This window comes from Sinocyclocheilus grahami, unplaced genomic scaffold (genome assembly GCF_001515645.1).
Source record: "Sinocyclocheilus grahami isolate Dianchi unplaced genomic scaffold, SAMN03320097.WGS_v1.1 scaffold320.1, whole genome shotgun sequence".
Lineage (NCBI taxonomy): Eukaryota > Metazoa > Chordata > Actinopteri > Cypriniformes > Cyprinidae > Sinocyclocheilus > Sinocyclocheilus grahami.
Window position 1 is genome coordinate 416564 of NW_015505499.1, and position 12812 is coordinate 429375.

Here is a 12812-nt window from a genome sequence, read left to right on the forward strand (position 1 = left end):
TACATGGTGATTAATGATGCAATGATATCATTGCATGTTAAGCAATCTTTTTGATGGTAAACATTAGGAAGGATTGATGAAAACAGCTTACTGTTTTGGTCTGAGATCGTATTATTTTGTGCCACAATAGTGCAACAGTAGGCCTTTAGAAGTAGCACTTTCATGAAGCACTGCCAAATGACTGCATCTACTTCCATGAAGCATTACAAAAGACGTTATTGAATCAGTCTCAAACATCTCAGAGTTGGTTGGGTTTGGCTCATGGTTCAGAAATCTTCATTTCAGAATTTGTATTTTTTTCTTGAGAATGGGAAAGCTACTTCTTGATCCATGGCCACTGAAAAAGTGGACGTCACTGTTTTGCTTTACAACTATGGAGGGCGAAACCTGCAAAAACAATAAATAAATAAATAAATAGACAAATAAATAAATAAATGTATGTATAAATACACAAATTCTTGTTTAAATACATAAATAAATAATTATACATGTGATGAAAGTAGGCAAATTAGCATGTTGTGCAGAGGAAAAATAAATGTGAAACTACATTCAGAAATAAATGGGTGATCAAAGGAAAATAAATAGGATGAGTTTAGCATTTCCTTAAACATTTTCCATTTGTCCACTAATTTATTTTATTTATTTGCCTACTTTAGTCACATGTTTAATTATTTCTATATGTATTTAAACAAGAATACGTGTATTTATGCACACATTTATTTATTTATTTATTTATTTATTTATTTATTTATTTATTTATTTATTTATTTATTTATTTATTTATTTATTTATTTATTTATTTATTTATTTATTTATTTATTTATTTATTTATTTATTTATTTATTTATTTGTGTATTTATTTATTTATTGTTTTTGCAGGTTTCGTCCTCCATATACAACAGTCCTGGCATACAATCCTGCACAACATTTTCTCTTGACTATCCAAAAAAAGCCATTTTGTTCAGTGTCGGAACCATTTTATTTTCTGTATGGGAATTCTTTTTAGACCGCATGCCGCTGCCCTTGAGAAAAAAAAAAGATATGAGTCATTGAGGCCTACTCATTCTAGAAACTTCTAAACTTGAAAAAAAGGCCTAAACCAGAAGAAAATGTAGCGTTTCTCGCCACCTACTGTCTCAGAGAGATAATTACACAATTTCACTTTTGGCTTTAAAATAAATGAATGCATAAAGACACATGTATAGCGTGATGCTGCTATCTTGTGGAGAATGTGTATACAGTATTGCGAACTGTATGCAGATTAAGCCCAGAATTAACTAAACATAATAAAATAGGAAATAACACTTATAAAGCCCAGTTAGCCCACATACAAAAAAAAGAAAAGAAATGATATGCGGTGCTTGTCAAAAGTTTGAAAACATTCTGATTTTTAAATATTTAAATGAAGTCTCTTCTGCTCACCAAGGCTGCATCTGTGTTCAAAACTACAGTAAAACACTAATATTGTGAAATATCACAAGTTAAAATATGTTTCCTATTTGAATATATTTTAAAATGTAATTTATTCCTGTGATGCAAAGCTGAATTTTCAGCATCACTACTGTAACATGATCCTTCAGAAATCATTCTAATATGCTGATTTGCTGCTCAGGAAACTTTTATTAGGGGGTTAATAAAAATGAACGCTTTTATTCAGCAAAATAAAATAGAATTGATCAAAAACGACAGTCAAAACATTTCTAATGTTACAAAAGATTTCAAATAAATGCTGTTAGTTTGATCAAAGAATCCTGAAAAAATGGTTTCACAAAATATTACGCATATGCAATTGATATTTCTTTATTGCATTTTAAAGTCCAAATAAATGAAGTCCAAATCCTATACAAATCACGCTGTTTCTCAATGAGCACTTCATTTCCCATGTGTATGGAGGACGAAACCTGCAAAAACAATAAATAAATAAATACACAAATAAATAAATAAATGTGTGCATAAATACACGTATTCTTGTTTAAATAAATAAATAATTAAACATGTGATGAAAGTAAGCAAATGAATCATATAAATTGGTGGGCAAATGGAAAATGTTTAAGGAAATGCTAAACTCATCCTTACTATTTTCCTTTGATCACTCATTTATTTCTGAATGTAGTTTCACACATTTTTTCCCCTCTGCACAACATGCTAATGAGATGGTGTCAATTATGCAAGAGCGTTTGCCTGCGCATGCGTATTAACTTCATCAGTCAAGGTGACTGGTTATTATCTTACACTTTTTCATAGGGTTAGTTTTGTAGTTATAATCATGAGAGAGCTAAATCAAAAGTGGCCTATGTAAAATATTAATGCTTACATAGCTTTTAATTGCTATACTGAACCGTTATTTGCTTAATAAACATACTTTTGTCGCCTGTATTTTCTGTTCTGATAACTAACGGGAAAAAACGGTCTGTTCCTCGATAAAACCACTTCTTACCAGTCATCTCACGATGACCATGGGATATTGATATTACAGTTGTCTGTAGCTGGAGACTCAATCGGGTTACAAAACATGACGTCAGGAAACGACACTGGCCATTTCTTTGGGTCATACGGACAATACAGCTCAGTTTTTTATGTATCTTGCTCTGTTAAACGGAAAAAGTGACTTTACGTAGGCCATACTGGATTTACACCATGCATCTCCTGTCAGCGGGAAAGCCTCGCCCCCAGCTACCACAAGACCCCGACCAAGTCCCTCTCATTAGTATGTTGTGCAGAGGAAAAATAAATGTGGAACTACATTCAGAAATAAATGAGTGATCAAAGGAAAATAAATAGGATGTTTAGCATTTCCTTAAACATTTTCCAATTGTCCACCAATTTATTTTATTTATTTGCCTACTTTAGTCACATGTTTAATTATTTCTATATGTATTCAAACAATAATTTGTGTATTTATACAGACATTTATTTATTTATTTATTTGTATATTTATTTATTGTTTTGGCAGGTTTCGTCCTCCATACATGTGCACTAGGGGGCACTATAAGGTGATTTTCTCCTTGGACTCCATGCAAGAAAACAAGTCAGCTGGAAACTTTTAGATAATTCACCAGAATTTTGATCATTTCAGTCTCCACATATATCTCTGTAGGGGACGCAGTATAGACAAATTCATTAGGTTGCAGGCATTACAGGACTGTTTAATAAGTTTGATAGATGAAGGCAACATGTTTATTTTTTCCTTGAATGGTTCACAATAAAACCACAATGACCCGAATGACGCTTTATCAGGCGAGGCGCCGCGACCGGTGGAGCATCATTCCGGGCTGACTGTGGGCGGCAGTGGGGTGCTTATCAGCACTGGGTTTATACACGCACACAGACATTGCGTACGCACAACAAAGGGTGGAAGCACAACAGTGAGTGTTTGTGAGTCATTCTGCAGTTTCAAAATGTGTAATATGATGTAGATGCAAATGAATAGAGGTGAAGACACATCGACCCACACGCTGCCCTCACCGTCGGCTGTCTGTACGCATGTCATCAAAGCAAGATAGGCCTACTTGAAAGAAGATAAGGAACATCACCACAACTCATAAAAAAGTAAAATACGTTTAGTACATTATACTCCTTTGTACACCGTTATTTGTAGTAAGCATATTATATATTCAGCTCTTTTTTTGTTGTTGCAAATGTTTGCTCTATTCGCCATCCAAAATGACACACTTCATTTGTGTTTACTAACGACAGAAAAAAGCACATACTAAAACTGATTAAACTAATTCAACATATTAATACTAATACTACTAGCTACAAATACTAGAATGACAATTATGTGAACTGATTCAGGACTTTTCAAAAGCATCCAAGAAGTATGGAAGTGTAAAAGAAGATAGAATATAAGATGGTTTTGATGTATCTAACCTTTTTTTTTTTTATCATTACATAATCCCCCTAGCCTAGCTACCTCCATTTCATTTGTGGCATAGTTTGATGACTATTATTCTTAACATTTAACATTCAATCTGAACAGTTATGATGATAAAAATGATCATAATAAAGATTGCCTTGTAGTGTAACTATCTTAAACGCCATTTTTTCTTTAAATAGGCCTAGATAATCACAATCAAGAAGGCCAGGAATTCCTCGCTATATATAATTGAATTATTCAGACCACTACAGCTGTAGGCTAGTCAATCAGAGACTTGCTGAATCAGACTGAAACTGAGGTTTTCTAGATACGGTAATTTACTTTTAAATCATCTTAACAAAAAAAAAAACCTTTGTCCATTATATCTGACATCTGTTCAATGAGTCACGGGTTTCAGGAAATATTAATAAAAACAAACAGATTCAAAAGACAGTAAATCGATTCAAACTTAATTTCAATCAATTTATAATCGACTGAATTAAAATTAAAACGAGAGAATTCACTCATTTTCAACTTTATATTGTTACAATGTCGGTAACGTAATTAAGTAAACAATGTGTATTATTTTTCCGTTTTACCAGCACCGAAATTTTCCCTTCAGGAAAAGTCCGCCGGATGAGGCGTTTTACGTTTTTAACTGCCAGGGCTTTAATGAAAACTACAAATCGTACTTTCGCAAGTTTTGTATTTCCCGCTCACATATCGTCTGATCGAGGGCAGTGCATTGTGGGTGTTGTAGTTTCCTGCCACAGCCCTTTCATGTTTTCTCTAGTCGTGTAGATGAAAGGAAATTCAATAAAAACCTCTGATTTTAAGGATATTTTATGTTTACTTTTATATGTTAAACATATTACAATATATTTCATATGTTAAAAATACATACATTACGCGATAATGATAAAGACTGAAATAGTGCAGTGGCCTAATGACATTTGCGAATGTTTTTAAACTATTTACATGACTATTGGTCAGGAGGGGAGACATGCTTGTCTATATTAGCATTTTGTTTGTATGTAGAGTATGATGAAATATATTAATTATCGGAATAAATCAGGCATTACTATTCTTCAAGGTGACAGGGAGGCCAAAAGTCCTGGCTCTGAAATTTCAGTGTTTATATGTCCAGTAATAAAATTTGGGCCCTGAAACAAAGCGTGAGAAATGAAAAGTACTTCACAATCAGATGTCAAAAAAATAGAGTTTAATGTTCATGTGCTGTATAACAAATTAAATATATTAGTGTTTACAAAACAATATGTGCAAGACTACCGTATGCATATCCTAATGTACGCTCTACTCAAAAGTGATGAGAACAAGTTCTACTGACAACACAGTTTCATCCCACAGTCCAAGATGCATAAGTCTATTACACAAAGCAAGTACAAAGATTAGAGAAAGACTGATCATTTCTGTGAGTGGTTAAAGACAGTAACAAGCAAGGAACAAAGGTAGGCGTCTAGATATGTCTTGCTATATAGGTCATTGGTAACGATGTAATCAGTAAGGTCCAATCAGATTTTTTTCTTCATCAAACTGTTTTTCTAAAGTAAATTTTGTTCCAGTGCTCTTAGAGAGCTTGATATTGCCAAGGCTTTAAGTCTCAGATGTTCATACAACTTCCCAAATCTCATTTCCCATTCCACCTAAAACGAACATCCAAAATAAACTACCACCAGTGAAGAATCGTAACGTGGAATGCTTTAAACTAAGGCAAAAAGTTGAAAATGCAGATAAATATTCACATAACGCTCGTCTTTATCACGCGGGACATCTCGTAACCCACCGACTTGTCGCACGCTCTCAAAAATATACGTTTAAAATGGCACTTAAATTAAGATTTTGCATACTCGAGATAAAGATAAAAAATAAAGCACACAATATTTCCACATATTCCCTCGAAATACTGAAGTGTATGATCAGGACGTTAAAAATCGGTCTCTTCGTACCGATATAGAGAGGTATTTGTCTTTGACACAAATACAGATTATATAACAGCTTGACCGGTACATTACAGACATGTAACTGTGGAAAACCTGATTATCTTGTGCCTACTTCACCTCACGTGATACTCTAAAACTACATAAAGAGTGTGACTCGATGATTTCACGGGTACAAGTCCTACAAAAACATATATCACCAAACACGAGAAATGTTGAGCAGTAGGATGCAAATTCGAGAATCAAACACTAGTGCATATCAGTTTCACATACATTTGCACGTTAGCTGAATCTAAGACTATGTCTACACTACGGAACAGAGTAGAAATACTGTGAATACAGTGAATGTCCTCTGAGGTTGGGATACCTAGACACGTTCACTGAGTTAAGTGACAACAGCTACCCGGTATTGCTCTACGACTAAATATTCAGAAATACAAATACGTTACGTGATTATGATAAAGACTGGAATGGAGCTGTAATGACGCCCTGTTTTCAAGTCCAGTCAGTTGCGAATGTTTTTAAACTATTTACATGACTATTGGTCAGGAGGGGAGACATGCTTGTCTATATTAGCATTTTGTTGGTATGTATAGAGTACGATTAAATATATTAATTGTGCTTAGTATCGGAATAAATCAGGCATTACTATTCGTTCAAGATGACAAGGAGGCCAAACATCTGGCTCCGAGATTTCAGTGTTTAAATAGCAACGTGGACCTCAGTTTTCCTCTGATACGCAAGTAAATTCAGCCATAGCACCATAGTAGAGACTTTTAAATTCAGATTCGTTAGCATTGCTATCAGAAACCCTGACAGAGGAGAAAACGACTTCCTTAAAGACCCCATGAGATCAAAATTAGAGTTTTTAGTCCCTATGCGTCATCTGTGTGCTAGTGTACTAGTGGCAAAATTCACTTTCACGGATTTAAAAACCACATTTCTTTCTCTTCTGGGATAAACAATCAAAAAATATTGATTACGGCTGCATGATATTGGGAAAAAAACTAACATTGCAATATTTTTTTTTTCTTCTGTTGAACAACTTGTGAAAAACTTGGGTAGACTTTACAAGAACAAACTGAAACATATTTCAGTAATCATAAAGTGAGCAGAGTTGGAAAAAACACTGTTTTTGACTCATTTAATATAACTATACTTAAAATAAGAAATGTTGCGATAATACTAATACGAGTATTTAATAAAATAAAAAATACCTTACAAATACTGTAGAATTACAATACTAATATTTACGACTTCATTTCTTCATTTTTGCCTAAATTTACATTTAATTGTGCAAATGAACAGTGCCAAGCTTCGCTCTTGATGCATTTAGCCTTGCCGCAATATCAATAATATTTTGATACATTGTGCAGCCCTAATATTTTTGTTGAATGAAATGCTCTCTAGAATGATAATACTGCTCCTGCTATCAATACCACCAGCTATCAAATAGCAATAGCAAGTAGCAAATCACTGTTTATGGTGTAAATAAAGAGCCTACTGTCTCTTTAAAAAAAGGGGGCAAATGTCATTTGATAATAGGAAATAGTCAATACGGGAAATGAAAGTGATTGCATGGGGTCTTTAAAGAGAAACGCAATCCAGGAGGCTCACTTCACAACAGCTGCTAACTAACAACTTTAAAAACACTGCATCCCTCCGTTTCAGTGATATTTTACATGCATTCATATATATACATACAACACATACTGTATTTAAATAACATTTAACTGTTTTCAAACAGACATTTTCTATGTATGTACAAATAGCGGACTTTGTGGTCCACACCGATAGGAGAGCATAAAAACAAGTGATGAGAGCTAGTGAGAATTAAACGAGTACAGTCAGTGACAGCACAAACAGTGTGAATCTACTCAGGAGAATGGAAATAAGGGCTGTAGGTGCTTTGGCAAAAAACAAAAATGGCGAGAAACTAAAATAAACTCTATTTTGAGGCAACATTGGTTGTTAAGGCTCTACTGTAGTTGTGCTTGTTTAGTATTCACTGACAGACGACGTGTATTGTTGTAGGTTTGAAACGAAAGCATTCGGGGCTGCTATCTGGAATCCTCCGGCTCGGATTTGATGGTCTTCTTCTCAGAGAGGTTAAGGGCACGAGAAGATGCGTCTCCTCCGTTTTCTGGAAAAGAGAAAAAGAAGAAAAAGATTAAGAGACTTTACTGATAGCTTTTATGTCATGTATGATAAATTGCTTGCAAGGTTCCTCATTTGCAAGTTGCTTTGGATAAAAGCATCTGCTAAATGTTGGCAATTACAAATATTATATGGATCATTCCTGTCATGCTCGATAATTTATGTCTAAATATAATGGTCTAAAATACCTCACAATGTTAAAGATGAAATCATGTTAGTTAGCATTTCACAATGAAGTGAAGATAGAACATATGGTGAAATTAAATCATTTAATTACTTTATGAATTTAATGATCAGACGTTGCCATTTTGCTATGTTCCCATAAGTTTCTAAAATGGAAAAACTGACAATTTATGAAAAATAAAATAATACATTAATTATAATAATCATTGATCATTATAATTTTTTGCCATATCCCCATGTGCTTCTAAGATGGAAAGAATGTTAATTTATTATTATTAACAATAATAATATATTTTATAATAATATAATCAATGTATTCATTATTATTACAGCCATTTCTTCACTTTTTTCTTTCTGTAATTAAAATGTTTAAAGCAAAAAATAATAACGTTAAAAAATACAATTCTCAATTACTCCATGAGCATTTTAGCTCTTTATTTCCTACTTATGTTCAACTGAGTTAAGTTTGTAAATATTCAAATTATAATTAACGTTTTAAATGTCTTGATCTGAGCATATATCTGAATGTCTGAGATAGCCTTTTAGAAACTCATCTTCATATTATAACACAAGCATATTCAGTTTTAAAAAATAAACATCTCAAAAGGTATTGCAGGAATGACCCAAGTATGAAAAACAAATTTATCTAAGTCAGCCATGGAGCACTAAAGTGTTTATTGTCCTAGGCCAGGGGTGGCGAACGTCAGTCCTGGAGAGCCGCAGCCCTGCAGAGTTTTGCTTCAACCCTAATCAAACACACCTGAACAAGCTAATCAAGGTCTGAAGGGTTACTAGGAAGCTACAGGCAGGTGAGTTTTAATTAGGGTTGGAGCTGAACTCTGCAGAGCTGCGGCTCTCCAGGACTGGAGTTCGCCACCGCTGTCCTAGGCTGTAAGTGTGTAAGATAATGTGTAATAAAAGCATCTACTGGAAGACACTGAGTGTGTGTAGGGCTCTGTTCCAAGGGTACTGCTTTGCTGTCTACTAGTAAGGTGGCTTCTTAACTGAAATGAAAATTCATTACGGATTTGAAATGCTCTACAAAGGCAGCACTTTCAACAGTTTGCCATTAACATGTTTCTAAGCTAAGAATGTGATATTCTAAAGATCAAAAACATAATAGCACACCCAAATATTGGGTATAATAGACCAAGTTTATTATTAAATAATTTTCCCGTTTTGAATGAATAAGTATATTCATAATGAACATTTCTAAACCAGTCCATTTGTATTATTTTGAACCATTTTTAAATAATGTTTTTTAGTTTTTAATAAGTATACTAATGATGGACGTTTTTAAAAATATATTTTTCAGTTTTGCGTGGATAATAGGCATTTCTTAAAAAGTCAACTTTTATTATTTTGAAACTACTTTATATTTTTCAGTTTTTAATGAATAATAAATATACACATATGGACTTTTTTCTTATTTTATTCACTATCTAGGAAGGATATTTTTCACTAAGCTCATTGTAATGCATTATGGGATGCTTCCTTTGTCAAGGACACATATGATGCTGACTTTCTTAGGTGTATGAGCCTTAGGGTGCTTATGATGCCTTAAATGTTGCCTATGTAGGCAGCTCAGTAGGTTTAGTCTTTGTGTGTATGACATATATTCATATCCCTTTCAACACACACCTGTGGCTGCTGACGTCTTGCTCTCGGCATTAGCGTGATGATGCCTCTTCAACTCATTGGCCAGCTGCTTTCCGAGAGGCGTGTCTCCGTCTGATGCTCTCGTCCTCTGGCTGGTCACCCTCAGATTCAGCGGCCTCTCTCCTGTAGAGACGAAATAAAACAAAGCCTTCAATGTAACTCATGTTCTCTTTTCACCTCGCAACTGTATTCACGATCGGCATTTAACAAAACACAAGGCTGCATCATTATGTCCATTACCGAGCCCAAGCTAATGCTACGAGACAAGCATTCCGCCTACCAGAAACACTCAGCACAATACTCTCACTCGCGCACGCAACTGAGCTTCATTTGATACGAATGCACCTTTTTCTTGGACTACAGCCAGCCAACGCACACGCCGTAATAGCCCGAGGACAGTGAATGTGGCTTGAAGCACGTTGATCGTGAGTTGCATTGAGCGCATACACCTCCTTCACACAGAGCATTAACCTCCTCTGTCCCTGGCTGGCTGATCTCATTTGTGTCTATTGACAGCATCAGTGCAGCATCATGACTAATGTCTGTCATTTTTAACTTAACACAATGCCCTTTAATTACCAGCAGCAGTTGTGGGGACACGTCTCTGCCACCCAGTCTTACAGTGAAGACTATGTAGTGTTTTATTTTTACATTTCTGTAGTATTTCATACTATGTTAAACTTATTGTATCTGAAAATGTCATTTAATTTATATTGTGTAATTCCAAGTTTATTTGTTATATTTTTGTATCCATCCATCCATCCATCCATCATTCAAAATCTATCTATCTATCTATCTATCTATCTATCTATCTATCTATCTATCTATCTATCCATCTATCCATCTATCCATCTATCTTAGTTAAAATTACCTTTTTTAAATTTCAGGAGTTAATTCCATCTAGTTACATTCAAATTATAATTCCTTATATTCATACATTTATTTATTATTATTATTTTTAAGAAAAAAATTGTATATTTATTTCGCAAGGATTAAATCAAAACGATTTCAAATAAATGCTATTCTTTCGAACTTTATATTCATCAAAGAATCCTAAAAAAAAAAAGTATCATGGTTTCCACAAAAATATTAAGCAGCACAACATTGATAATAATAACAAACGTTACCTGAATACCAAATCAGCATATTAGAACGATTTCTAAGAATCCTATTAAAATAAAACTGACTTCTTTCAAAAGCATTTTAAAAACCTTACCGACCCCCGACTTTAGACCAGCAGTGTGTGTATATTTACACTCAAATCAAATTCTAGAATGAAATTGCTGCTGTGGTTGAAATGCTATTACTTGCAACCCCAACAGCACTGATTCATTTCATTAAAGCCCTACCTACAGAGGGACAGTCAAGGTTAAAGAAGGACATATTTAGATCTCATCTAATTCTCACTTTCTGCCTCTGCTTCTCTCCGCAGATCCCATACGCCCACTCTGGAGTTCTGAGAACACATGGGATATTAGGAAGCTGAGAGGGATCATGTACTCAGAGAGTTCATGAAGGAGTTATTCTCAGAGCTGGGGAGGGAGAGAGCGCTGTTGTGTTCAGCGCAGTGTGAAACAACCACAAATAATTATCATAAATAATGAGTTTCACATTACAGCAGATGAGAAATTAAGGCTAATTATTTCCAAGGAGGTCTAATGGCTAAAGAAAGCTATCTGTTAGCATCCCCATTCATCTCAGTGGTAGCTGCCTGGCTGGTGCATAAAAGGAGGAAATATGTGAGATGTGTAGTATATACCGGAACATTTTGAGCACCATTAAGCAATTAACAGAATGAGAACAGCTATGTATTTGGATAATGCATAATTTCAATGTTCTAGCTTCATATTTATTTCAAAAATAAAAAAATAAATATTTGTAAATGTATAACAATATAGAAAACCTTGCACTTATATATGCATAAAATATGTCAAATAATCTTCTTTAAATCAAGTTTTTGTTCATCTTATCTAAGTATATTATACCTAAAAAGCAAGGTGGCCAATATATGTGTATTAAAAAAAACCCATGGTGGTCGGGCACTACTTTGCAATGCAAAATCCCATGTAAAGGTGTAAACATTTATGCTTGTGCTGTGATGCAGATAATCAGTGCTCAGATTCGGTGTATGCGCAGTAATTATCGTCATGTACCAACATGAGGGTCAAAATGAACTCCAGACGGGTGGCATTCTAAGGCACAAGATTAGTAGCAGAACGCAGAGCTGTGTTCATATTTCCACCCGGCATCCCCCTCCCCTCTCTGACACCCACCACCCCGCCTCCGCCTGCAGCTGCCAGATGAGCCCCAGAAATGAGAGTGCCAACAAGAAACGAGAAAAAAGAGAGTCTGGAACAGGTGATGCAAGCTACTGAATTATCTGAGAAACAACAACTGAAACGCTTCACCGGTTTTCGGATGGTCAATCAAGAGTAAAAGACAGTTTGTCTGCTTTTCTGATAGTAATAATAATACTAGTTGTTTTGTTCACTGTTTTGGTCTGGGATCGTGAAAATTAATTTCTTGACTTCTACATAATGCAATGTGCAGTGTGGTTCTCATCTGGTTTTGCTTTAGGATTTTCAAATTTCTTGATGGAAAGGACTTCCAAAACTATTTAACTATAAAATTAGGTTATATAAAAACATAATATATTTATTATATTAATATAAAGATTAATATAATAATTATAATTCTGTTTTCAGTTGTTTTAATACTACAATTGATTGCTTCTGTTGTCCTCATTTGTAAGTCACTTTGGATAAAAGTGTCTGCTAAATGACTAAATAAATAAATATGTAAAAAAAAAAATTTATGGTTTTATTACTACTATCATTATAAAATTAAGTAATTCTTTCCAAAATGAAATAATTTACATTTATATTCTAATTGTGCTAATATTACTATTATTATTATATAAAGATTAATACACACATATACATATATATATATATATATATATATATATATATATATATATATATATATATATATATATA

The 12812-nt window shown here is 33.9% G+C and overlaps 1 protein-coding gene across 1 annotated transcript in view; it reads right to left on the reverse strand.

Annotated features, from left to right (window-relative positions):
- Positions 1 to 7064: 7064 nt before the first annotated feature.
- LOC107602153 (NGFI-A-binding protein 1-like) overlaps positions 7065 to 12812 on the reverse strand; it is a 36925-nt gene continuing 31177 nt past the window's right edge. Inside the window, exons 6-7 of the mRNA XM_016294565.1 lie at positions 9796 to 9936; positions 7065 to 7957 (exon numbers count right to left, since the gene is read on the reverse strand). Of these exons, the coding sequence (XP_016150051.1) occupies positions 7875 to 7957; positions 9796 to 9936 (224 nt within the window). The 3' untranslated portion in view covers positions 7065 to 7874. The remainder of the gene's footprint in view (positions 7958 to 9795; positions 9937 to 12812) is intronic.